Raw genomic sequence first — 26,650 nt, forward strand, 5'->3', positions numbered from 1 at the left:
AACCTAGAATAGTTTGGTTTCACGACCAGTGATGGACGTGCAGGATGCCTGACTGTCTGTACCTTCCATTCTGGGTGTACTGTATAAAGATGAATTCTTTCTGGGTATTTCATTACCTGGAACCTGGATTTCGTGCAACATGGTGCGCCTTTTATAATTCATATGTAATATTAATATACTTCTGCACGAAATATATCATAGAATATTCTGCATACTATATTTGTGAATGCTACCACATATTATACGGCTATTGGTCTGCCTGTGTACCCGATGTGTATCCAAACCTCTTATTTATGTTGACACAAATTACAGTCAGCAGCACATGATCAGACTTACTTGATATCAGCTAAACAAAATGTCACACGTCGAATATGTCTGTTTGCAGTATTACTACTACTTTGCTGTCACTCGGAATCGAGTATGACGATCATCCAGCTTTGATACAATAATATGAGTTAATATGGATTTCACCTTCGTTTGTGAGTTTTGAGGTGACTAAAGAGGTCGATACGGGACCAGCAGAGTCGTTCACAGATGTTGCACATGTTAAGGGCTACATCTAGTGCGGGAGGGGCGGCGGCAGCGTCTTTCAGGCGTTGGCGCTTGTCTGCCTCGGTTTGCAGTCGGGCAAACTCGAAAGTATTGACACCTTCTTGTGTGGTGCTCCTCCAAGCGTTACGGTGTGGAGTAACCGTCTCCCAGGTGAGGGGTCGAGTTGCAGTATTAATAACATAACATCAATCCATGTTGTGATGCATTCACTTATTGAATCCTTATTTGGTACATGATAATTTCTTGAAAAACAATGGTATCCATAGAACAATACGTCACCTATGTCCAGTGACAGTGGTAAACCTGTTTTCATGACGTAATCAACAGCATTACTTTTAATGACTATAAGTAGACTTACACAACACGCAATTTCATAATTAACTTTTTTCCAACCCGCGAAATTCGACACGAAATTTTTGTGTAAACCGTCCCAGAAAAATGTATAGCAGTGTTATAGCAAATAAAAATGATTGATTCATTTGAGCAGGTAAACAAAAGCTTCGATTTAGGGGTAAAAAATGGAGGTAATGAAGCGTACAGCAGATAGACAAGTTTTTTCAATCAATTTATACAGTATGAGAGGCAAGTGGGGTAAATCTCCGAGTCTCATAAATGTGAATTTGTGTTATGGCTCGTGGCTTGGCTTAACAAACGACTCATTTCACTCCTTTCATATTAATTGTACAACAAATTTTACTCCAACAGTTTAATTTATACAAAGTAACGTGACATAGAAGAGATATCTTGGTGACAACGCTTCCTTATAGCGATTGTCTGTCAATTGAGGGAAAATGTTGACACAATGTTTTGAAAATAATAAGAAATAATTCTGAGAGGAAATAAATGCAGTAAAAAAATCTGGAAAAATATGTAAGAGCAGTTATATTACAAAAAATTTAATATGGGGGAAAATAATTATAAATTTGAAACAATTGCTGTATGTTACATGACAGAGAGAAGCAGAATTTTCCTGTTTAGGTTGTGTTAAAATAGAATAGTATAGTGTTATGCACACAATATGTCACTAAAACATACTTTTCTTCTCTCTGTCTTTATCACTCATCCATTCAGTCTACGTCTGTCTGCCACTCTCACTCGTTCTCTTCCTCTGCCCTGTTAGGTGTACCCAACATCAACTCACCAAACACAGTTAATTCTTGGAGACGTGTTGCTCACACGCTCCCGCGCTCAAACCATCCTGGAGAAGCCAGGGAGAGAAGAGGGGAGGTCTTGGCTCAGGAGGAAGAGGGATCGGTCTTGGTCCAGGGGAAAGAGGGGAGAGATCCTGACCGAGGGGGGGAGGGGTCCTGGATTAGGGATGGAAAGGAAGAAGGTAAGAGGAGAGGCTAAGAAGAGACTGGGGAAGTGAGGAAAGACGAGTCGAACCCCCCAAAAAAATTATTTTCAGATAGAAGGTGTGTTCTAATTTTGTCCATCATCTAATTGATGCATTTTATATAAACTAGACAAAAATACATTTGTTTTTACCACTCTGTACAAATTGACACCTGTGACTTATCAACTGCCTGTGATTGATCCCATACACCTGGCTATAAAAAGTAACATAGAAGGCAAGGGTGAAGAACCTTGTCGAGTGAAATGTATTGTTGTTGTTTTCTAATATTTTATGGCTTTGTGATCTATTAATATGTTCACTGAGAGGTGAAGCAGCCACTGGTCAGTGGGTCATCCTGGCTTATTGTTAACATCCTGACAGACTGTTTTCTAGGTGAGGCAAGGAGAGGTGGGTGGCTCTTTGTTTTACTGCGTAAATCACAGTTTGTTTATTTTTATGCACCGATAAACAAGAATGGCACTTAGAGTTTATGCCTTTGACTTTCTAAATATTTCGTAGATTTTCCTACCGACTTGTAAAGCGCATTAGTCTCATTGTGCTGTGCTGTGCTGTGTTGTGCTGTGCTGTGCTGTCCTGTATTAAAGCTATATTGCATTTTACTGTTACCGTAAAAGACAGTGTTATGTTGCGGTGCCTCTTAAATTGGTCTCTCGCTGTCTTACTGTTAATATCTCCCTCATATTGACGACAACAATCAACTCGCACTGCAGGAATCAACAAGACAGATGCACCTCCTCCACCGTGACGTGAACACCGTAACCCCTAGCCTCGCCTAGGATCAAACACATCTCTCACAGGAGATCAGGTGCGTAATGCTAATATTGCTGGCAATAAATGACTCGCCTTCACAGTGTTGAGACCAGATGCGATGGGAAGGGGTAATGCCTCTGGTCTTCCCTTCTTTCTGTGTTGGTGAGGAGAACGTCCATGGTATGTTGTTTGTTAGGCACTTTTGTATATACGATGGTGAGGTAATTTTCATCTAAGCTTCGGGAGATTTGTTAAGTTTGATATTTTGGGTATTATGTAAATAAGACTGACATATTTATTGACAGTAAGGCGATAATCGTGCTCACGTGTGTGTGTTCAGGGTGATGAGGTAAACCACTACCGCCGAGGAACACCCACTGTTTTAGTCTCATATTTGCTTTACACACAGATATTACCGTTAGTTCGCGAAAGGTTATTAATTATCCAGGTGTGTCGTGCATTAACACTCAGGCTGAATTTGACTTTAAATCATGGAACATCACGTGCACCAGGGACAGAGTGACATGAAGATGCATACACACTTAGTGCACATGGAGATTGGAGTGTGTATAAAATGACGTCACAAGAGTTGACGTCATGTTCTACACATGTCGGACAAGTTCCCCTGGGGTGACCCTCGCTAACAGTGAATAATTCTGTACTGCATATATGATTACTATCGAAAACCCCGCAGCTATACTTGTGTATGAAAACAAATGAAGTGAACTTAAAATATTAAAATGGAGAATTATAATATCGAGGTTATCAAGAAGCAAAGTGATCGAGAAGTACAGATATGAAGTAACACCTCGATTTTACATGTATTTTTTTAACTCGACCATTAGATCAGCCTTAGTATGGGTAACTGACCTCCATAGATAAATACTCCTGCCGATCTTAAGCAATCATAGGTACCAGCTTACTGAAGGAACTACGATTCTTTTTGTAATAAGCTATTAAGAAATGTCAGTAGCACAGCTGACCGTATTTATCGGTCTAACTTTTGAATAACTTGAGAGTGTATGACAAATAGTAGGAATCGTGTAAGTGGTCTCATACCGATAACAACCGATAACATAACTGTTATCTATTATAATCATTGTGTGTAAAATGTGGCATTAAGGTGTGACTAAGTCATGGGTACTGTAAGGTAGATGCTCGCGTGTCCCCAATATACACACATACTGTATATATATATATATATATATATATATATATATATATATATATATATATATATATATATATATATATATATATATATATATATATATATATATTTATTTATTTATTTATTTATTAATTGTACCAGCTGGAAAATCCGTAGGCTACATACTGTATGATGGCATGATGCGCAATATAGAGTAAAATCCAAAAATACTGGAAATTGTTTGTTGGATAGATGTATATTTTTGTTTCTGCATAGTTCAGTCAGCTGCATCAAAATCCACTATAAACCATCCGGCAGTGTAAGGCCGGCCTAGTGAGGTTGGTTCATAATATGTAGACAAGCCTCCGTCAACCTGGGTATGACCAATATCCTAGAGCAGAGCGAGGGCTCTTGTAATAAGTCTTGGCAATTATGTCTCATTCTCTTGTAATATCAGGCAAAGTGCTTTGTAATGTGACTGCCATCTGTCAGACTGGGAGGGCAGTTCACCCATGAATGGCCCACAACACAGCAATGATGTAGTTTTGCGTTCAGCTTCGGCCGCCTCCACTTCCCTCATACACACTGCTGGTAGCTGCTGACCTGCAACTATTAGCAGCATTAATCGATGTAATTTATAACATAATTTACCACCTACATGTACGCCGCCAGTTCAGTAAGACAAGAGAGTAATTAATTATTAGAAGTTTTATATCATACTTGCTGCTGTTGGAGAACACAGGGGTCTAGAAAATTAAAATCCCAAGCTTTTTTAATCTGATGATTTTACACTCTAATGCCAAATGGGGACATTAGGTCAGGTTAGGTCAGGTCGAGAGCAGTACCGACCAGGCTGTCTCCTTGGCTTAGTATACAGTGTGCTGTATCAACACTGTTCCTAACGGGCAGTCACGCCTATGGGACCCACTTTAATGACTCTGAGTGAAGTACTAATAGTTGCCACGTGTCTTCTTGACTTTGGACTGACAAACAACATTGTAATATTTGTCGCTTTTTTCATAAATTTCATTAGACTCCAACGACTAAGGTTATATCAACCTCTAATACTTATAGTATGACTAGCAGAAATAGTACTAGTAGCAGTAGAATCAATGACATTAGCAGTAATAGTGGTAATATTACTAGTGATAGTAGAAGTAGTAGCATAGACTGAACTTTTCAGGCGACAGAAGGCAAGGCTCTAATGATGCAACCAGGAAGTTCGGCAACAAGTTGTGTGCTGTACGCATTTGAGTATTTAATCGTCAGGTGAAATAAACTGGAAGTGGTTTCTTTCCAAGTAGAACTAATGTATTGCCCATCAGTAAAAGAAGATCACAACACACCACAATAAACTGATTTCTTAAAAATTACTTAATGTCTATCGGTAAACAACCTCAGTAAAAGTGTATCCGCAGCCGTCGCCGGGAGTTAGCCGCCCGTGGCATGAATAAAGTCTTCACATCAAGTTGCTGATTATCTGGCCGGACGCCCACCGTCACTAGCAAACACACCCGCAATATACTCAACTGCCTGCAACTTATACGAGTGAAAACTGCCCATTCACGAAGGTAACTGTCGAGTTGTAGGCACTGCAGCACCGTGTGTGCCCGGTAATTTTGGCTCCAGGAGAAACCAAGAAATTGAATCCTGGAGCTGTAAAGCGGCTGTGTTATTGTCTTAGCGCCGCTTGCATAGAAATATTCACATTGTCTCCAACTTGTTAACGATGGAGGTGCTGTTTGTTGTGAGTCGATATGACAACCAGGGAGGAGCGTCACTTTCATGAAGAAGACAGTCTTCTGAGAACAGCAGCCGCGGGTAATGGCGGTCTAAGACCGTAACACAGGAAGAGAAATGGCAACGTGTGACAATGCGTGACACTAAAGGAGAGGTATATAGGACGGAATGTGACAATACTAGATGGAGAAAGATCTGATTATGCAGATGACAGTCACATGAGACGGGCGAGCATACAGGAGAGACAATGTTGGATCATGCGACGGTCACATGAGACGGTTGAGAGTATAAGGCAGGATTAGACCAAGAATTGAGAGTTAGGTTCAAGAATGATGAGGGAAAAAAGAATATTCTAAAAGGAAAAGATATGGTTAGGTTAGGTTAGGTTAGGTTAGGTTCACGTAGAAAATAGTAAGATTGTGCGGGATGGAGCAATAATGTGTCAGGTAGCAAAGTATTTGGTTGAAGTGATTGTGGTTGTAACGATGGTTGTTCTAATGGTGGTGGTTGCATTGGTGGCGTTGGTAGTGGCAGTGGAGGTGGTGAGGGCCTTTGGAGTGGTGGTGGTGGTGGTTTATGTAGTTATGGTGGTCACAGTGGTGCTAGCAATTGTAGCGGTTGTGCTTGTAGTGGTGGCGGTTAAACAGGAGTGGTTGTAATAGTGGTGATGGTGACAACATTATTGTGGTTTTAATGGCTGAGGTGGTGATATGAATTCTGGTGGTAGTTGTAGTGAATGCAGTGTCATGGCTAAATGGTGGTAGTTATGTCGGTGGGCCTTCTATTGGTTCAGAGAGGCATTTTTTCGGGTTCTTTGTTGTTCTGACCCTCAGGTGTATCGGCTAGACATTTATGGACACGAGTATTGTCAAATATCTCCTTCCATGTTAATAATATGTAAAGATATGATTTTAGTGTTGTACAAAAATATAATTTCTTGTGTCTAAACTGTATTTCCAATCTTCCAAAAATTTTGTATATGGCTTTGGGGTTTAAATACCGGAAAAAGAATCGTTTTTTGCTGTCAGCCATCTTGAAATTCAAAATGAGTACCCGAAGTAACATCTAGGTGCCAGAACAGATTGCCTTGCCCTTCGACATGTAGATTTATAAACCAAAATCAACTTCATATCTTGCTTAAAGGCTGAGAAATGACCTAAAGTTGATTGATATACTATATCACTTGTTCAGACACCTCTAGGTATCAAGTACGTAACAGCTCTTTTCTAAAAACGTTCGCAATTTTTATTAAAATTCCATTCAAAAAGGAAAAGTGAGTAGCAATAACGATTTGATAATTTAAAAAATTTTAAACAATGGGTTTTTTTCACAGTTTCTCCTAAACGTAGATAATATATATATTGTTAAATAGGAAACTAATGATGACATATATTGTGGGTGTACACTGGCAATTCATGTATCTATAACATGAAAAGTAAATGTTTGAGTAGTTCCATAATCATAATTTTATTCAGAAGCATCAGTACAGGTACAGAGTTAATTCCTGTAGTACAGAATCATGCAACTTTTGTAACAAAACAACAACTTGTGACTTAATCCTACATAATTATGACTTTTATTTGCACTTGAGAGTTACCGTCACAATCAGTGTGCATTACTTCCTTTATTTCAGTCTCCTCTCCGATACTTTACACAAACAGCCAAAACTATATCAGTACAAGTAAAACTATTCAGTGCCAGATCATCTCTTTGTGAAAAATTCTTTGATAGAAGCGATTTCCACCTCACGACTAAAGTACTATCAAGTAATATGACCTTTCACTGTACATTGATTGCGCCACCAGGAACTGTACCTAACTCGCTATGAAAAATTATCTTTACTATTTTGTGTGGGACTATATGACTCCACAAACGAAGGAATTTGATAACCCTACCATGACAACAGGAGTCATTGTATTTATTTTGAAGAAAAGAATCGAACCCCTCCATGAAGATACTCTTTGGAGCTCGTCGTTATTGAATCGTGTGTTACAATACTCTTCAGCATCATTTGACACAGTACAACCATGCTTGAACTATGTACTTATGTTTCCAAGTGGATGATAAACTCATTTGTTGTAGAGATATGTTATGTACAGTCGGGGTCAAAAGTTCGCTCCCTCTCAATATGAAGCAGTACCGAACCCAATCAAGTTACAACACTAAAGGTAAGTCAGTTTAGCGACTCATTCCCGTGACTCGGTTTCACCGCAGTTGAGCGAACTTTTATCCCTGACTGCACTTGTGACCCATAACGTCAAAGGATGGTGAAGAAATATTTAATACACAACTTATGATCAGGAGTCTCAGGATGAACTCCAAGAATATACAGTAAAAATTTTCACTAGTCATAGTTTAACTTGATAACCTCTTTTACTGCAGATAGTTACAACCAGAAAACCCAATGTGTTGACTATCGATTACTTAACCTAAGTGTCCAGGTGATTTAATTAACTTATAAGGAGATTGGTTTTGCTTGAATTAAAATGGGACCCTGCAAGGACAATATATGGTCCAAGCTTTTCTTAGAGAATGTATGGGGAATTTCCTTTTGTAACAGTTTTAGTTTACTAATATAGGAGAGAGTTAACAATCACTTAAGCACATTTTTTCCATACATTGTTTTCCATACATTTAGATAACAACACTTCAAGAGCACTTTTAGTAGGAGGTAACAGAACCATATCATCAGCATAACAATAACTATTAGCATGTACACATACTGTTTCGTTTACTGTTAGATAACTAACTTACTGTGTCATTTCCTGAAATAGACGATAGTCAGTAAAAAAATATAGGACTACATGCAACACCTTGCGTGACACCAAAACTTAGTGGGTAAGTCACAGTGGACAGTGTTCCATTCTGCACCCGCACTAAATTGATGTGATACAAATAAATACCTTTTAATTGCTAGCTAACATCTTAACTTGGGCAGTTCTTTAAAAATGTTGGTATCACACTTTGTCTAATACTCCATTTAAATGAAAAAAGAAGATAAGAATAGAATTACCTCAAAAATGTAATAATGAATAATTTCTCCTCACACAGTCGTCTAAGCATAATGAAGGTAACATTATTTAGTTCATCTGTCTAAGATTCCATTAATATGAACTTCGAGGTTTTTAACACAATGACTCTAAAGTTACCTGAAAGTGATAAAAATAATCTGCAACTTTTGGACCTTACCGAAACGCTGAAGCATTTCACAGCTTCTTAACAAGGATATTAATATCAGATATTTGGAGTGGGAGTGTTCCAGAAGTAACATGTTGAATGCTGATGTACGTGCCGGCCACCCCGTCCTCCCTGGCTGGCAAAATAGGGTCCCTTGTAGGTGGAGAACAATGTGTACGAGGAAAAGTCGCCATCGGTTATGATTGTCACCAAAACACACCTTGGGTAAACACACAAATTGTAATGTTATGAATAATATATGCAAGGTGCTTGTGTCTGAGGGGTGGCAACACTGATGGAATATTAACTTCTTGTTATTATTTACATCATGCTGAAGGGCAGAGATCATGACTTGACAAAGTTGTTTAAAGACAGTAAGGAGGATTCATCTGATGACTGTTAATATAAACTACATAATTAAAAACACTGAAAATCCCACTTTAAAAGAAAGTAAAACGGAAGAACGAGAGCACTGTACATCAACAGTAACCTACGATGGTACAGTCATGGAGAGGTGTAATCAAAGTCGAATAATGCAGTCCAACCACTTCGAGTCGAAAATTCGTCCTACACCGCATGTGACATCACCTGGCTGGCAGCCCGAGGGGTAGTCCGGGGTGGAACCTCAGTTACCAGCTGGCCATCGTGGTGCGAAGGTCTATGACAATGCCTGATAAATGCTTCGTATTTGGATACATATCAAATTACAGACTACAGGATAAAAGTTTGAGATTTCATCGATTTCCAAAGGATGAAAAACAGGAAAAAGTGGATTTTATTGAGTATGCAGCAAATATATAGTGGGTGGGGGTGCAAGAGGAAGGGCAACACTTGAGAGCCGTTGGCAGGTTTCAATATAAATTCCCTAAAGTCTAACTTTCGGCCAGGAAACCAAATGTGGAGAGACAAGTACCTATTTGTTGCTTAGAACTGTTGTATAGCCTTATCATCTGTAATTATCTAGTGGCCATATGATAAATTGAAAACCTCTACTCATATATACAAATTGATAATGATTATAATTATTAACAATTTGTATTATTTTCTTTATTTTATTTAATTCTTGTATTTCTTCACACCCCCCAGTAATACCTATGATTACTTAATTGCTTTTTCACTGATACTGGCAGAAAAATCGTAAGAGTATAAATAATAATAAAGAGAGGAAGAAGTGGTTTGTTAATACCAATATTTTTTTTTAATAATAAGAATAGGAATATCATAAATATAATGATTACATGAGAAGTTCAAGTGGCTAACTGAAAGATAGTGTGCCAGGTGATGAGAAAATCAGGATAGATGGCAAGAATATCTTCTAATACAGTGGGGTGGTCTCACCCGGGATACACTACACGCCAATGATGTCACATGCACTGTGATATCCCCAGTCAAGATGTGGCAGGGTCTCGGTAGTAGAGATGAGTGGGAATTCGACTAATGTCTCATCGATTACGCTTTGAGTCATCCCTTGCAGTCATATTGGATATGGATTCATGCATGATAGGTATCTCGACTGGGTGTATCACGGGAGGTAGAGAAACACCTCCTCCTGCAGTACTGTATTAGTATGAAGACTTGTCGCTGAAATAGTATGGTATTGACAGTATAACGATATTATCAGTACATTGAATGTTGTATAAGCTTAGAATATCTGCGCTTAGTACAGATAAGTTCTGATGCACATCCGTGCCATCAATGAAACGATCATGATCGACTGCAGCCTTGTATTATGCGGTATATACACGTCAGCCTTTAATCTTCTATAATTTCGCAGCTTTACTTTGAGTTTGTGCTGTCATCTCTGTTTTCTGTCACAAGCTTGAGAAAACTACAAATAATATAATTTAAAGGACAAGCACTTGTAAATAAGGAATTCTGAAGTAATTCACATTACTTTAATATGTACGGTACAGATGTGCGATCAATGGCTATTAGTAAGTCAATTTAATCAACATTAGCCAAATAAAGGGCTAATATTCAGCAAACACCGGCACACGAACCTAAATCTTATATCGATGCCTGGTTATAAGCCTAAATCATATGCCAGTGTTTTCAAGATAAATAACCAGAAATGATTGCAATAAATAGGCTAGGCTAGGCTAGGCTAATTTTGTTTTTAATTCCACATTTTCTCTCTACTTGGAAGCCCTGCCCACCTTTGATGGGAAAGGGTAAGAAGGGTCATAACTAAATAATTATACATTTCCCCATACTTTCATTATCACTACTCTATATCTGACTCAGAAAATATATTCCTGTACTGCCCACATTAGTATTGGTCTCTGTAATTTCTTATGATATAAATTACAGCTGCATAAAAAATAAAATAGTCTCTCAAGGTATTAATTTTGTTTTCTATAAAAACATTTACAGAAAATGTTAAACGCCTCGAAGGGGTAATTTTTATACCGTATGTTGTTATTTTATGAAGTCCGTACATATAATCTTAAGTTTGTACTGCATATTGATAGTGTTAAAGGAAAATTAAAGGTACATATATGAGTGTTGGGAAGGTCCAATTGCTACAAAATAGTGTAATATTGTGAATAAGTGCAACAGTGTCTGAGAGTTAATTGATTTCGTCTCAATTAGGTTAAGCTTCGCTCTCATGTGGCAGATGAATATATACAACTATAACGTTTTAAGAATATCGTAAGTGTATTAGATATATGTGAAGTGTTGTGGTTGATCCATAAGCTATGTTAAAGTGAAATTATCTTATTTACATCTGTGTGAAGTTAATGTACATAGTTATCTCTCTTGACGAACAATGCCATGAATCGAAAATTTTGCAGGAGTGGTAAATGTATGTGTAAGGGGAGAGGGGCAAATCGTTTTTGTTTATTTATCTCATTCCACGGTCTGATTAATACAAAAGGAGATATTTTTTCTTTGATGATTTTGTTGTTTTCTATTTCTCTTTTCTGTTATTATAACTTATATCACTTTTTTTAAATTTATTTGGTTATGTTTTCTAAGTTATTTCTATGTCCTATATAACCTCCTTTAATTTTCTTAGTTATATTATCCTTTATTTTCTGATTTATTTTGAACTTCTTTTTCGAGTTATTTTCTAAGTATTTCTTTCAATGTTTTTATTTATTTTTTTTTTCAATATTCTTTATCTTTATTTGCTATATCTTATATATTTCTTTCAATACCATTATTTGTTTCTTATATTTTCCCACTTACTTCGTTCGGTATTTATCAGTGCTTAGTTATATTCTATACAATAGATTAACCTGGGAAAACCATATCATTCTTTAACAACACCTATTGGTATAATTATTATACTTAATAATGGTTTCCCCTCGTGTAACGAGGATGGCCAGCCCAAGGGCTACCTCGGAGTGAATTTGTTTAAGGTGTAGAAGCTGTCGCCAACACAACAACCACACCCTGAGTTAGCGAGTTGCATGACCCAGTGTCAAGGAATAGTCCGAGAAGACCCGACAACTCGCCAACTCGCCTATCACGATACCTAACACTTGTAATGATACCAGTTATATTCTAATAAAAGCCTTGGTGGTGGCACTCTACCGTGTAAGTTTAATAATTATGGCGACCTATGGTGTAATAGTCAGCATGCTCGCCTCGCAAGCAAGCAAGCGAGCGGAGCTGGACTCGATCCCCAGGCAGGGTGAGACTAGGGGAAGTTTCTTTGTCATTTGCCTCTGTCTACCCAGAAGTCATTGGAGGACTGGATGTTAATCGATTTGCGGATCGTGTTCTCGGACTATTCCTTGGCACTGGGTCATGCAACTTGTTTACTCAGGGTGTGGTTGTTGTGTTGACGACAGCTTCTACACCTTAAACAAATTCACGCCTATCACAATTAAGGTTGCAATCATTCTGCCAAATTCTAAAATAGATATGCTAGGCCCCGCCATTTGCTCTAAAATGTCATGGAAGCCACGCACCCACAACATTACTAAAGCTGCCTCCCGAAAGCTGGGAATGCTGTTCAGTGTCATAACCTTTATCCAAAGTATATGTTGTAGAAACCTAACATATATTACAATAGTAGTTGTAAATATTTTGGTACTTTGTAAATGATTATGTAGTATATCTAAAACTGGCTTTTGAAGTTAGTATTTCATTCTAATAACAATTAGTTATTAAATTACAATGTCTGAAGACAAAGTAGATCCATTTTTTTTTTTTAATTTTAATACAAAATTCATAAACCATACCCGTATTTAACACCGTAGTTGACAAACATCTTTTGTCATAGCCGTTGGATGTTTTTCTTTTGTGATTTATTATTTATTGTAAGATAGAACATAGCCAACACATATTCGTGAACATTTCCGCGTTAAGGATAATTGAGCCAAATAAGTGACGCGGCCATTGTGGACTGTGGAGCCTCCCCTCGTCCATCATAGTCACGAGTCAACACATGTATAAAGTACTTCACTATCACGCTAGGGCAGTGTTGTCACGCCTCAATGCCTACCATACCTCGAGCCTATAAACAATTGTAGTGATAATATGATGTTCGACATTTTTTGCAATACAGTATATTATGACCGTAATAATATTTCATACACAATGGACTCTTACTGAAGAGGAAAGAAATTTTACCAAGAAAGGGGAAGGTCAGTACATGATTCAATGAGTCAATAAAACTCCAATGAATCTTAGTATTAGGTACCCATTTTCATTTACTTGTTCGTCAATGTTTAATACACGTACTCTCCATTCCTCGTAAATCATATTATTATTATTATTCCTTCCTCTCTTCTTGGCTCTAAAGTCACTTCTCACTGAATCTGAACCTTACCCCAGTGACCATGATGGCTCGACACAAAAATGAAGCAAAAACATAATTTCGGGTTTTTATACTGCTCCTAGCTTGAGACAATGAACTCTGGTCAGGCTATTACTTATTTTCATCCACATACCAGTATCAAGGTCGGTCCTCATAATGGGTCGTCTCTCATGTTTTCTGTATTATAAGGCAAAAATTATCAATTGATTTGAGAGAAAAGGAGAAAGATAATAAACGTCCTTTCTTAACTTGTTAAAAGAGAAGAACGCAGAAAAATGAGTAAACAATCTTAAAATTTCACTTTTGTTGATACATAGAAAACTGTGAAAGCATCAGGTTAATCTGAAATATATATGTCTACATTTTATACCATAATTAATATTAAGTAAACTGAAGCAACAAGCAAGATCTAAGAGTAACTGCATTACTACAGACCTCTACAAGATATTCAGGAAGTATTCAATGGATGCAGCTATATATATATATATATATATATATATATATATATATATATATATATATATATATATATATATATATATATATATATATATATATATATATATATATATAGGGTGGTTAATCTTTAGGTGAAATAAGCTTGGGTGGACTGTTTGACAGCTGTGTGTGTTTACAGGTCATAGAGATATCGACGCCACCGAAGAATTCTCCTTCCTGCCGGGCCTGGCTCTCGGAGGATTCCCCAACCGTGACTCCACAATTTACAGCGGTCTTTACGGCATCCCAGAGGCCAAAACCGTGCTTAGGGGAACTCTGCTTCAGGGGCTTCTCCGATATTGTTAAGGCATAGCAGAAGCTTAGACTGATCGATCCTCAACCACACCCTTGTTCCATCGAGAGGGTCTTGATTTTACTTGGGTATGTCTGTGGTCATGATGTACAGTCGGCCACAAGAATAAGTATACACCTACGGTTCGTGTTTGAGACAAAATATCTGGTAACACTGTCCTGAACAGAACAGACAAAATTACAAAATGACTTGTATTTTATGTTTTATTCCTACATATATGTTATAAATACATTTGTTGTGAATGTTTTACTAGTGTCTTGTGTTTATATTACAAGCAATATATTGTATCCAATGGTAGTAAACTTGTACAGCTCTCTCCTCCTCCCCCACTTTTTCTCTATCCCTACTTTTTTTTTAGGGATGTTTGGATTAGTCAAGGAAGGAAGAGGAGTAAATAAAAGAATAAAGAAGGAGAAACAGAAAATAGTTAGAGATAACAGGTGGGGGGAGCTGAGTTTCATCATGCGTCTGGATGCGCAGTTTCAACGTTACCAGACCATTTTCGGACTCTACAGCTACAGTATATTTAGTTATTCCTTTTGCCGACTGCACCTGTGTAAGACTGTCCGTGGTCTTTTTTTGAGAGAATACACAGTATGTGGTCTGTTCTTGGGAGGAGACTGTCTGTGGCCTGTTCTTGGGAGAGGACACTGTCTCTGGTCTGTTCTTGGGAGGAGACTGTCTGTGGCCTGTTCTTGGGAGAGGACACTGTCTGTGGTCTGTTCTTGGGAGAGGACACTGTCTGTGGTCTGTTCTTGGGAGAGGAGACTGTCTGTGGTCTGTTCTTGGGAGAGGACACTGTCTCTGGTCTGTTCTTGGGAGAGGACACTGTCTGTAATCTGTTCTTGGGAGAGGACACTGTCTGTGGTCTGTTCTTGGGAGAGGACACTGTCTGTGGTCTGTTCTTGGGAGAGGAGACTGTCTGTGGTCTGTTCTTGGGAGAGGACACTGTCTCTGGTCTGTTCTTGGGAGAGGACACTGTCTGTAATCTGTTCTTGGGAGAGGACACTGTCTGTGTCTGTTCTTGGGAGACGACACTGTCTTCAGATCTGTTCTTGGGAGTATACTGTCTGTGGTCTGTTCTGGGAGACGACACTGTCTGTGATCTGTTCTTGGGAGAGGAGACTGGTCTGTGGTCTGTTCTGGGAGATGACACTGGCTCCAGATCTGTTCTTGGGAGAGGAGACTGGTTCAGGGTTGTTCTGGGAGAGACACTGCCCTTGGTCTGTTCTGGGAGAGGACACTGTCTGTAATCTGTTCTGGGAGAGACACTGTCTGTGGTCTGTTCTGGGAGACGACACTGTCTTCGTGATCTGTTCTTGGGAGAGGACACTGTCTGTGGTCTGTTCTAAGAGACACTGTCTTTTGATCTGTTCTGGAGAGGAGACTGGGTTCGTGTCTGTTCTTGGGAGACGACACTGTCTGGTGATCTGTTCTGGGAGAGTGACACTGTCTGTGGTCTCAATTTGGGAGAGGACACTGTCTCTGGGTCTGTTCTGGGAGAGGAGACTGTCTGTGGCCTGTCTTTGGGAGAGGACACTGTCTCTGGTCTGTTCTGGAGGAGATCATGTCTCGTAGCTCTGTTCTGGGAGAGGACACTGTCTGTGGTCTGTTCTGGGAGAGTGACACTGTCTGTGGTTCTGGAGAAAGGAGACTTGCCCAGAGTCTGTTCCCTGGGAGAGACACTGTCTCTGGTCTGTTCTGGGAGAGGACACTGTCTGTAAATCTGCTCCTGGGAGAGGACACTGTTCAGTCTTGTTCTTGGGAGAGGACAACACTGTCTGTATCTGTTCTGGGGAGGAGGACTGTCCTGTGGGCTGTTCTTCGAGAGACACCGGGTTCTGGCCTGTTCTGTGGAGAGGACACACTGTCTGTAATCTGTTCTGGAGAGGACACTGTCTGTGGTCTGTTCTGGGAGACGACACTGTCTGTGATCTGTTCTTGGGAGAGGACACTGTCTGTGGTCTGTTCTTGGGAGACGACACTGTCTGTGATCTGTTCTTGGGAGAGTGGAGACCGTCTGTGGTCTGTTCTGGGAGACGACACCGTCTGTGATCTGGTTCTGGGGAGACTGGTTCGTGGCTGTTCTGGGAGAGATGCACTGTCTCTGGTCTGTTCTTGGAGAGGACACACTGTCTGTAATCTGCCCTTGGGAGAGACACCGTCTGTAAGCCTGTTTTGGGAGCATTTATTCGTCTGTGATCTGTTCTTGGGAGAGGACACTGTCTGTGGTCTGTTCTTGGGAGACGACAATTGTCTGTGATCTGTTCTCTGGGAGAGGAGACTGTCTGTGGTCTGTTCCTTGGGAGACGACACTGTCTGTGATCTGTTCTTGGAGAGACACCGTCTGTGGTCTGTTCTGGGAGAGACACTGTCTCGCCTGTTCTTGGGAGAGGAGACTGTCTGTGATCTGTTATTGGGAGAGGACACTGTTCAGATCTGTTCTGGAGAGGACACTGTCTCTTGGTCTGTTCTTGGGAGACGATAATTGCCCTGCATCTGTTATTGGGAGAGGACACCGTCTCTGGTCTGTTCTTGGAGAGGAGACGTCTGTGGTTCTGTTCTCTGGGAGACGACATACTGTCTTCAGATCTGTTCTTGGGAGAGAAAGACTGTCTGTGGTCTATTCTGGGAGAGGAGACTGTTTCAGCAGATCTGTTCTTGGGAGAGGAGACTGTCTGTAGGTCTGTTCTTGGGAGACGACACTGTCTGTGTCTATTCTGGGAAAGAAGAGACTGTCTGTGATCTGTTCTGGGAGAGTGACACTGCTCAGGCCTGTTCTTGGGAGAGAGGAGGACTGTCTGTGGTCTGTTCTTGGGAGACGACACTGTCTGTGGTCTATTCTTGGGAGAGGAGACTGTTCAGATCTGTTCTTGGAGAGAGGAGAGACTGTCTGTGGCTGCCTCTTGGGAGAGGACACTATCTGTAGCTCATTCTGGGAGAGGAGAGACTGTCTCTGGTCTGTTCTGGGGAGAGGACACTGTCTGTGGTTCTGTTTCCTTAGATGACACTGTCTGTGATCTGTTCTGGGAGAGGACATTGTCTGTGGTCTGTTCTGGGAGATGACACTGTCTGTGATCTGTCTTGGAGAGGACTAATTTATCTGTGACCTGTTCTTGAAGAGGACACTGTCTGTGGTCTTGTTCTTGGAGAGGACACTGTCTGTGATCTGTTCTTGGGAGAGGACACTGTCTGTGGTCTGTTCTTGGGAGAGGAGACTGTCTGTGGTCTGTTCTGGGAGAGGACACTGTCTACAGGATCTGTTCTGGGAGAGGAGACTGTCTGTGGTCTGTTCTTGGGAGAGGACACTGTCTGTGTCTATTCTTCTTGGGAGAGGACACTGGGTTCAGATCTGTTCTTGGGAGAGGAGACTGCCCGTGGTCTATTCTGGGAGAGACACTGTCTGTGATCTGTTCTCTGGGAAGAGGAGACTGTCTCTTGGTCTGTCTTCTTGGGAGAGGACACTTGTCAGGTCTGTTCTGGGAGAGACACTGTCTGTGATCTGTTCTTGGGAGAGGAGACTCTGTCTCTGGTCTGTTCTTGGGAGAGGACACTGTCTGTGACCAGGGCTCTTGGGAGATGACACTGTCTGTGGTCTGTTCTTCTTGGGAGAGGACACTGTCTGTGATCTGTTCTGGGAAAGAGTGAGACTGTCTCTGGTCTGTTCTGGGAGAGACACCTCGTCTGTGATCTGTTCTTGGGAGAGGACACTGGTTCAGGTCTGTTCTGGGAGAGACACTGTCTGTGGTCTCTGTTCTTGGGAGAGGACACTGTCTGTGATCTGTCTCTTGGAGAGAGGACTGGTCTGTGGTCTGTTCTTAGGAGAGGACACTGTCTGTGATCTGTTCTGGGAGACTGCCAGGGCTGTTCTTGGGAAGAGACACTGTCTGTGTGTGGGGCTGGTTCTGGAGAGGACACTGTCTCTCTGGTCTGTTCTTGGAGAGGACACTGTCTGTGGTTCTGTTCTTGGGAGAGGACACGGTCTGTGATCTGTTCTGGGAGAGGAGACTGTCTGTGGTCTGTTCTGGGAGAGACACTGTCTGTGTGGGCTGTTCTTGGGAGAGGACACTGTCTGTGTGGGCTGTCTCTTGGAGAGACACTGTCTGTGGTTCTGTTCTTGGGAGAGTGACACCACTGCTCCAGATCTGTTCTGGGAGAGGACTGTTCAGATCTGTTCTTGGGAGAGGACACTGTCTGTGGGCTGTTCTTGGAGAGGACACCAAGTCTGTGTCTTGTTCTTGGGAGAGTGACACTGTCTGTGTCTCTGTTCTTGGGAGAAGACACTGTTCGTGATCTGTTCTTGGGAGAGGACACTGTTGTGATCTGTTCTTGGGAGAGGACGCTGTCTGTGGGCTGTTCTGGGAGAGGACACTGTCTGTGGTTCTGTTCTTGGAGAGGACACTGTCTCTGGGTCTGTTCTGGGAGGACACTGTCTGCGGTCTCTGTTCTTGGGAGAGGACACTGTCTGTGATCTGTTCTTGGGAGAGGAGACTGCCCTGTGGTCTTTCTGGGAGAGACACTGTCTGTGATCTGTTCTGGGAGAGGACGCTGTCTGTGGGCTGTTCTGGGAGAGGAGACTGTCTGTGGTCTGTTCTTGGGAGAGGAGACTGTCTGTATTCAAGTTCTTGGGAGAGGACACTGTCTGTAGATTCTGTTCTGGGAGAGGACGCTGTCTGTGGGCTGTTCTTGGGAGAGGAGGCCTGTCTGTGGTCAGTTCTGGGAGAGACACTGTCTGTGATCTGTTCTTGGGAGAGGAGACTGTCTGTGTCTGCCTCTGGGAGAGGACACTGTCTGTGTGCTGTTCTTGGGAGAGTGAGACTGTCTCTCTGGTCTGTTCTTGGAGAGACACTGTCTGTGATCTGTTCTTGGAGAGGACGCTGTCTGTGGGCTGTTCTTGGAGAGGAGACTGGTCTGTGGTCTGTTCTGGGAGAGTGAGGACTGTCTGTGGTCTGTTCCTGGGAGAGGACACTGTCTGTAGATCTGTTCTGGGAGAGGAGACTGTCTGTGCCTGTTCTGGGAGAGGACACTCTGTCTGTGATCTGTTCTGGGAGAGGAGACTGTCTGTGATCTGTTCTGGGAGAGGAGACTGTCTGTGGGCTACCCTGGGAGAGGAGACTGTCTGTGGTCTGTTCTTGGGAGAGGACACTGCCTGTGATCTGTTCTGGGGAGAGGACGCTGTCTGTGGGCTGTTCTTGGGAGAGGAGACTGTCTGTGGTCTGTTCTGGAGAGGAGACTGTTCCCAGGTCTGTTCTGGGAGAGGACACTGTCTGTGATCGGTTCTTGGGGAGAGACGCTGTCTGTGGGCTGTTCTGGGAGAGGAGACTGTCTGTGGTCTGTTCTGGGAGAGGAGACTGTCTGTGACTGGTTCTTGGGAGAAGGAGAGACTGTCTGTGGTCTGTTCTGGGAGAGGACACTGTCTGGTGGGCTGCTCCTTGGGAGAGGACATTGTCTGTGGGCTGTTCTTGGGAGAGACACTGTCTGTGGTTCTGTTCTTGGGAGAGGACACTGGTCTCTGGTCTGTTCTTGGGAGAGACACTGTCTGTGGTTCTGTTCTTGGGAGAGGACACTGTCTATGATCTGTTTCTTGGGGAGAGGAGACTGTCTGTGGGCTGTTCTTGGGAGAGGACACTGTCTGTGGTTCTGTTCTTGGGAGAGACACTGTCTGTATTCTGTTCTGGGAGAGTGAGACTGTCTGTGGTCTGTTCTGGAGAGGACACTGTCTGTGGTTCTGTTCTTGGAGAGACACTGTCTATGATCTGTTCTTGGAGAGGACACTGTCTGTGGGTTGCTCCTGGGAGAGGACACTGTCTGTGGTCTCTGTTCCCTGGGAGGACACTGTCTGTGGTCTGTTCTGGGAGAGTGAGAGACTGTCTGTGGTCTGTTCTGGAGAGGACACTGTCTGTGGTCTGTTCTTGGGAGAGACACTGTCTGTGATCTGTTCTTGAGGAGGAGACTGGTTCAGTCTGTTCTGGGAGAGAGGACACTGTCTGTGTCTCTGTTCTTGGGAGAGGACACTGTTCAGATCTGTTCTTGGGAGAGTGAGACTGTCTGTGGTCTGTTCTTGGGAGAGTGACACTGTCTGTGATCTGTTCTTGGAGAGAGTGACACTGTCTGTGGTCTGTTCTTGGGAGAGGACGCTGTCTGTGGTCTGTTCTTGAGAGAGGACACTGTCTGTGATCTGTTCTGGGAGAAGGACACTGTCTGTGATCTGTTCTTGGAGATGAGATTGTCAGGTCTGTTCTGGGAGAGGACACTGGTCTGTGATCTGTTCTGGAGAGGACGCTGTCTGTGGGCTGTTCTGGGAGAGGACACTGTCTGTGGTCTGTTCTTGGGAGAGGACATCAGTCTGTGATCTGTTCTTGGGAGAGAGGACACTGTCTGTGGTCTGTTCTTGAGAGACACTGTCTGTGATCTGTTCTGGGAGAGGACACTGTCTGTGGTCTGTTCTGGGAGAGGACACTGTCTGTGATCTGTTCTTAGGGGAGAGGACACTGTCTGTGATCTGTTCTGGGAGAGTGACACTGTCTGTGATCTGTTCTTGGGAGAGAGACTGTCTTGGTCTGTTCTGGGAGGTGACACTGCCCTGGTCTGTTCTTTGGGAGAGGACACTGTCTCTGGTCTGTTCTGGGAGAGGACACTGTTCAGATTCGTTTTGGGAGAGGACACTGTCTGTGATCTTTCTTGGGAGAGGACACTGTCTGTGGTCTGTTCTGGGAGAGTGAGACACTGTCTGTGATCTGTTCTGGGAGAGGAGACTGTCTGTGGGTCTGTTCTTGGGAGAGGACACTGTCTGTGATCTGTTCTTGGGAGAGGACGCCTGTCTGTGGGCTGTTTTGGAGAGGACACTGTCTGTGGGTCACCTTGGGGAGAGGACACTGTCTGTGATCTGTTCTGGGAGAGGACACTGTCTTTTGTGGGCTGTTCTTGGGAGAGACACTGTCTGTGGGAAGCTGCCTGAGAGGACACTGTCTGTGTGATCTGTTCTGGGAGAGGACACTGTCTGTGGTCTGTTCTTGGGAGAGGACACTGTCTGTGATCTGTTCTGGGAGAGAGACTGTCTGTGGTCTGTCTCTGGGAGAGGACACTGCTCCTGTGGGCTGTTCTTGGGAGAGGACACTGTCTCTGCCCTGTTCTGGGAGAGGAGACTGTCTGTGGGCTGTTTCTGGGAGACGACATCACTGTCTGTGATCTTGCTCCTGGGAGAGGACACTGTCTGTGATCCAGCCCTGGGAGAGGACACTGCCTCAGGGCTGTTCTTGGGAGAGGACAATGTTCAGATCTGTTCTTGGGAGAGGAGACTGTCTGTGGGCTGTTCTTGGGAGATTTACACTACCCGTGATCTGTTCTGGGAGAGGATAATGTGTTCAGATCTTGTTCTTGGGAGAGACAATGTCTGGTGATCTGTTCTGGGAGACGACATCAAATGGTCTGTTCTGGGAGAGGACACTGTCTGTGATCTGTTCTTGGGGAGAGGAGACGTCTGTGGTCTCTGTTCTTGGGAGACGACACACTGTTCAGATCTGCTCTGGGAGAGGAGACTGTCTGTGGGCTGTCTTGGGAGAGAAGACTGTCTGTGGTCTGTTCTTGGGAGAGGACACTGTCTGTGGTTCTGTTCTTGGGAGACGACACTGTCTGTGATCTGTTCTTGGGAGAGGAGACTGTCTGTGGCTGTTCTTGGGAGAGAAGACTGTCTGTGGTCTGTTCTGGGAGGAGGAGAGACTGTCTGTGTCTGTTCTGGGCAGGACACCTGTCTGTGGTCTGTTCTGGGAGAAGAGACTGTCTGTGACCTGTTCTTGGGAGAGAGAGAGAGAGAGAATGTCTGATCTGTTCTTGGGAGAGGAGACTGTCTGTGGTCTGTCTCTGGGAGAGTGAGGACTGTCTGTGGGCTGTTCTTGGGAGAGAAGACTGTCTGTGGTCTGTTCTTGGGGTGGTGACACTGTCTGTGGTCTGTTCTGGGTGGGAGAGAAGACTGTCTGTGGGCTGGCTCTTGGGAGGAGGAGAATGTTCCCATCTGCCCCTTGGAGAGGAGGAACGCCCTGCTCGTTCTGGGAGAGGAGACTGTCTGGGTGATCTGTTCTTGAGAGGAGACTGTCTGTGGATCTGTTCTGTGAGAGGAGGACTGTCTGTGGTCTGTTCCTGGGAGAGACTGGTCTGTGGGGCTGTCTCTGGGAGAGAAGGACCTGCCTGTGGTCTGCCCCTGGGAGAGGAGACTGTCTGTGTCTGTTCTCTTGGGAGAGAGGAGACTGTCTGTGGGCTGTTCTTGGGAGAGGAGAATGTCTGCATCTGTTCGGGAGAGTGAGACTGTCTGTGGTCTGTTCCTGGGAGAGGAGACTGTCTGTGGGCTGTTCTGGGAGACAGCCACCTGTCTGTGGCCTCGTTCTGGGAGAGCAGGCAGACTGTCTGTGGTCTGTTCTTGGGCATTACACTGTCTGTGGTCTGTTCTGGGAGAGAAGACCGTCTGTGGCTGTTCTGGGAGAGTGACACTGTCTGTGGTTCTGTTCTTGGAGACGACATCATCTGTGATCTGTTCTGGGGAGAGGAGACTGTCTGTGGGCTGCCCTGGGGAGAGGACACTGTCTGTGGGCTGTTCTTGGGAGGAGGAGATCACCAGGTCTGTCTTGGGAGAGAAGACTGTCTCAGGGTCTGTTCTTGGAGAGAGGGACCAGGCTGTTCTTGGAGAGGACACTGTCTGTGGGCTGTTCTTGGAGAGGAGACTGCTCAGGGCTGTTCTTGGTGAGAGAAGACTGTCTGTATCGCCCTGGGAGAGGAGACTGTCTGTGGTCTATTCTTAAGAGAGTGACACTGTCTGTGATCTTGCTCCTTGGGGGAGGACGCTGTCTGTGTGGGCTGCAAGTGTTCTGGGAGAGGAGATCGTCTGTGGTCTTGTTCTGGGAGGAGACACCACTGTTCAGGTCTGTTCTTGGGAGAGGTCATTCAGATCTAAAGCTCCTTGAGAGTGAGACTGTCTAGGGCTGTTCTTGTAGAGAAGACTGTCTGTGGTCTATTCTTTGAGAGGACACTGTGGGTCTGTAGATCTGTTCTTGGGGAGGACGCTGTCTGTGGGCCACCTTGGGAGAAGGATCGTCTGTGATCTGTTCTTGGGAGAGGAGACTGTCTGTGGGCTGTTCTGGGAGAGAAGACTGTCTGTATTCATTTGGGAGGAGGACACTCTGCCTGTGATCTGCCTGGGGGAGACGCTGGTTCAGGGGCTGTTTTGGAGAGGACACTGCTCCAGATCTGCCTTGGAGGAGACGTCTGTGGGTTGTTCTTGGGAGAGACGACTGTCTGTGGTCTATTCTTGGGAGGACACTGTCTTGTGATCTGTTCTTGGGGGAGACGCTGTCTGTGGGCTGTTCTTGGGAGAGGAGGACTGTCTGTGGTCGTTCTGGGGAGAGTAATTGGTTCAGATCTGTTGTCTCTTGGGAGAGGAGACTGTCTGTAATAAGGTTCTGGGAGAAGACTGTCTGTGGTCTGTTCTTGGGAGGTGAGGAGATCGTGGTCTATCTTGGGAGAGGACACTGGGTTCTGGTCTGTTCTGGGGAGGATGCTGCTGTGGGCTGTTCTTGGAGAGAGAGGAGACTGTATGTGGTCTGTTCTGGGAGAGGACACTGTCTGTGGCTGTTCTTGGGAGAGGACACTGCCCCTGGTCTGCCCTGGGAGAGGAGACTGTCTGTGGTTCTGTTCTTGGGAGAGACACTGTCTGTGGGCTGTTCCTGGGAGGACGCTGTCTGTGGCTGTTCTTGGGAGAGGACACTGTCTAGATCTGTTCTGGGAGAGGAGACTGTCTGTGGTTCTGTTCTTGGGAGACGACACTGTCTGTGATCTGTTCTTGGGAGAGGACACTGTCTGTGGGCTGTTCTGGAGAGGAGACTGTCTGTTGTCTGTTCTGGGAGAGACACTGTCTGTGATCTGTTCTGGGAGGAGACTGTCTGTGGTCTGTTCTTGGGAGAGGAGACTGTCTGTGGTCTGTTCTGGAGAGGACACTGTCTGTGATCTGTTCTGGGAGAGGAGACTGTCTGTAAGGTTGTTCTAGAGAGAGGACACTGTCTGTATCTGTTCTGGGAGAGGACGCTGTCTGTGGTCTGTCTTGGTAGGAGACTACCTCGTCTGTGGTGGGCTGTTCTTGGGGAGTGACACTGTCTGTGGTTCTGTCCTGTGGAGAGGACACTGTCTGTGGGCTGTTCTTGGGAGAGGACACCGTCTGTGATCTGTTCTTGGGAGAGACTGTCTGTGGCTGTTCTTGGGAGAGTGACACTGTCTGTGGTTCTGTTCTTGGGAGAGACACTATCTGTGGGCTGCTCCTGGGAGAGGACACTGTCTGTGGTCTTTGCTCTTGGGAGTGACACTGTCTGTGGTCTGTTCTTGGGAGAGGAGACTGTCTGTGGTCTGTTCTGGGAGAGGACACTGTCTGCGTCTGTCTCTTGGAGAGGAGACTGTCTGTGGTCTGTTCTGGGAGAGTGACACTGTCTGTGGTCTGTTCTTGGGAGAGACACTGTCTGTGGTCTGTTCTGGGAGAGGACACTGTCTGTGGGCTGTTCCTGGGGAGGACACTGTCTGTGGTCTGTTCTGGGGCAGGACACTGTCTGTGGGCTGTTCTTGGGAGAGTGACACTGTCTGTATGTTCTGGAGAGGACACTGTCTGTGGCTGTTCTGGGAGAGGACACTGTCTGTGGTCTGTTCTGGGAGAGGACAGCCTGTCTGTGGCTGTTCTTGGGGAGGACACTGTCTGTGGTCTGTTCTTGGGGAGACACTGTCTGTGGGCTGTCTTTGGGAGAGGACACTGTCTGTGGGTTGTTCTTTGCGAGAGGACACTGTCTAAGGTCTGTTCTGGGGGAGGACATTGTCTGCGGTCTGTTCTTGGGGGAGTATACCGTCTGTGGCTGTTCTTGGGAGAGGACACTGTCTGTGGGCTGTTCTTGGGAGAGGACACTGTCTGTGGTCTGTTCTTGGGGAGGACACTGTCTGTGGGCTGTTCTGGGAGAGGACACTGTCTGTGGTCTGTCTTGGGAGACACCTGTCTGTGGGCTGTTCTTGGAGAGGACATCACTGTCTGTGGTCTGTTCTTGGAGAGGACACTGTCTGTGGCTGTTCTTGGGGAGGACACTGTCTGTGATCTGTCTCTGGGAGAGGAGAATGGGTTCTGTGGTCTATTCTTGGGAGAGGACACTGTCTGTGATCTGTTCTTGGAGAGGGAGACTGTCCTGGTCTGTTCTGGGAGAGTGACACTCAGTCTGTGGTCTGTTCTGGGAGAGTGACACACTGTCTGTGATCTGTTCTTGGGAGAGGAGACTGCCCCTGGTCTGTTCTGGGAGGACACTGTCTAGATCTGTTCTTGGGAGACGACACTGTCTGTGGTCTGTTCTGGAGAGGACACTGTCTGTGATCTGTTCTGGGAGAGGAGACTGTCTCTGGTCTGTTCTTGGGAGAGGACACTGTCTGTGATCTTAATTCTTGGAGAGGACACTGTCTGTGGTCTGTTCTGGGAGGACACTGTCTGTGGTCTCTGTTCTTGGGAGAGACACTGTCTGTGGATCCAAGTTCTTGGAGAGGAGACTGTCTGTGTGGTCTGTTCTTAGAGAGGACACTGTCTGTGATCTGTTCTGGGAGAGGTGACGCTGTCTGTGGGCTGTTCTTGGGAGAGGACACTGTCTGTGGGCTGTTCTTGGGAGAGGGACACTGTCTTGGTCTGTTCTTGGGAGAGGACATCTGTGGTTCTGTTCTTTGGGAGAGGACACTGTCTGTGATCTGTTCTTGGGAGAGGAGACTGTCTGTGGTCTGTTCTGGGAGAGGACACTGTCTGTGGCTGTACTTTGGGAGGACACTGTCTGTGGGCTGTTCTTGGAGAGGACACTGTCTGTGGTTCTGTTCTTGGGAGAGGACACTGTCTGTGATCTGTTCTTGGGAGAGGAGACTGTCTAGTATCTGTTCTGGGAGAGGACACTGTCTGTGGGCTGTTCTGGGGAGAGGACATTGTCTGTGGTTCTGTTCTTGGGAGAGGGCACTGTCTGTGGTTCTGTTCTTGGGAGAAGACACTGGTTCCGTGGATCTGTTCTTGGAGAGGACACTGTCTGTGATCTGTTCTTGGGAAAGAGACGCTGTTCGGCTGTTCTTGGAGAGGACACTGTCTGTGGTCTGTTCTTGGGAGAGACACTGTCTCTGGTCTGTTCTGGGAGAGGACACTGTCTGTGGTTCTGTTCTGGGAGAGGACACTAGTTCTGTGATCTGTTCTTGGGAGAGTGAGATCATCTGTGTGGTCTGTTCTTAGAGGAGACACTGTCTGTGATCTGTTCTGGGAGAGGACGCTCAGGCTGTTCTGGAGAGTGAGACTGTCTGTGGTCTGTT

General features: G+C 44.4%; 2 protein-coding genes across 2 annotated transcripts; both read right to left on the minus strand.

Moving 5' to 3' along the window:
* Positions 1-14,834: 14,834 nt before the first annotated feature.
* LOC121874628 (pollen-specific leucine-rich repeat extensin-like protein 1) lies at positions 14,835-16,887 on the minus strand. The gene is made up of 2 exons (XM_042378856.1): positions 15,968-16,887; positions 14,835-15,621 (listed from the first exon to the last, which is right to left on the minus strand). The coding sequence occupies exons 1-2, from the start codon at positions 16,885-16,887 to the stop codon at positions 14,835-14,837; spliced, it is 1,707 nt and encodes a 568-aa protein (XP_042234790.1).
* An 8,647-nt stretch (positions 16,888-25,534) lies between these two features.
* Positions 25,535-26,554, minus strand: LOC121874629 (serine/arginine repetitive matrix protein 1-like). Its single transcript, XM_042378857.1, has one exon. It carries the CDS (start codon positions 26,552-26,554, stop codon positions 25,535-25,537), a length of 1,020 nt encoding a protein of 339 aa, XP_042234791.1.
* Between the last annotated feature and the right edge of the window lie 96 nt (positions 26,555-26,650).

The sequence above is a fragment of the Homarus americanus genome, unplaced genomic scaffold, assembly GCF_018991925.1.
Source record: "Homarus americanus isolate GMGI-L3 unplaced genomic scaffold, GMGI_Hamer_2.0 scaffold34360, whole genome shotgun sequence".
In the NCBI taxonomy this organism is placed as follows: Eukaryota; Metazoa; Arthropoda; class Malacostraca; order Decapoda; family Nephropidae; genus Homarus; species Homarus americanus.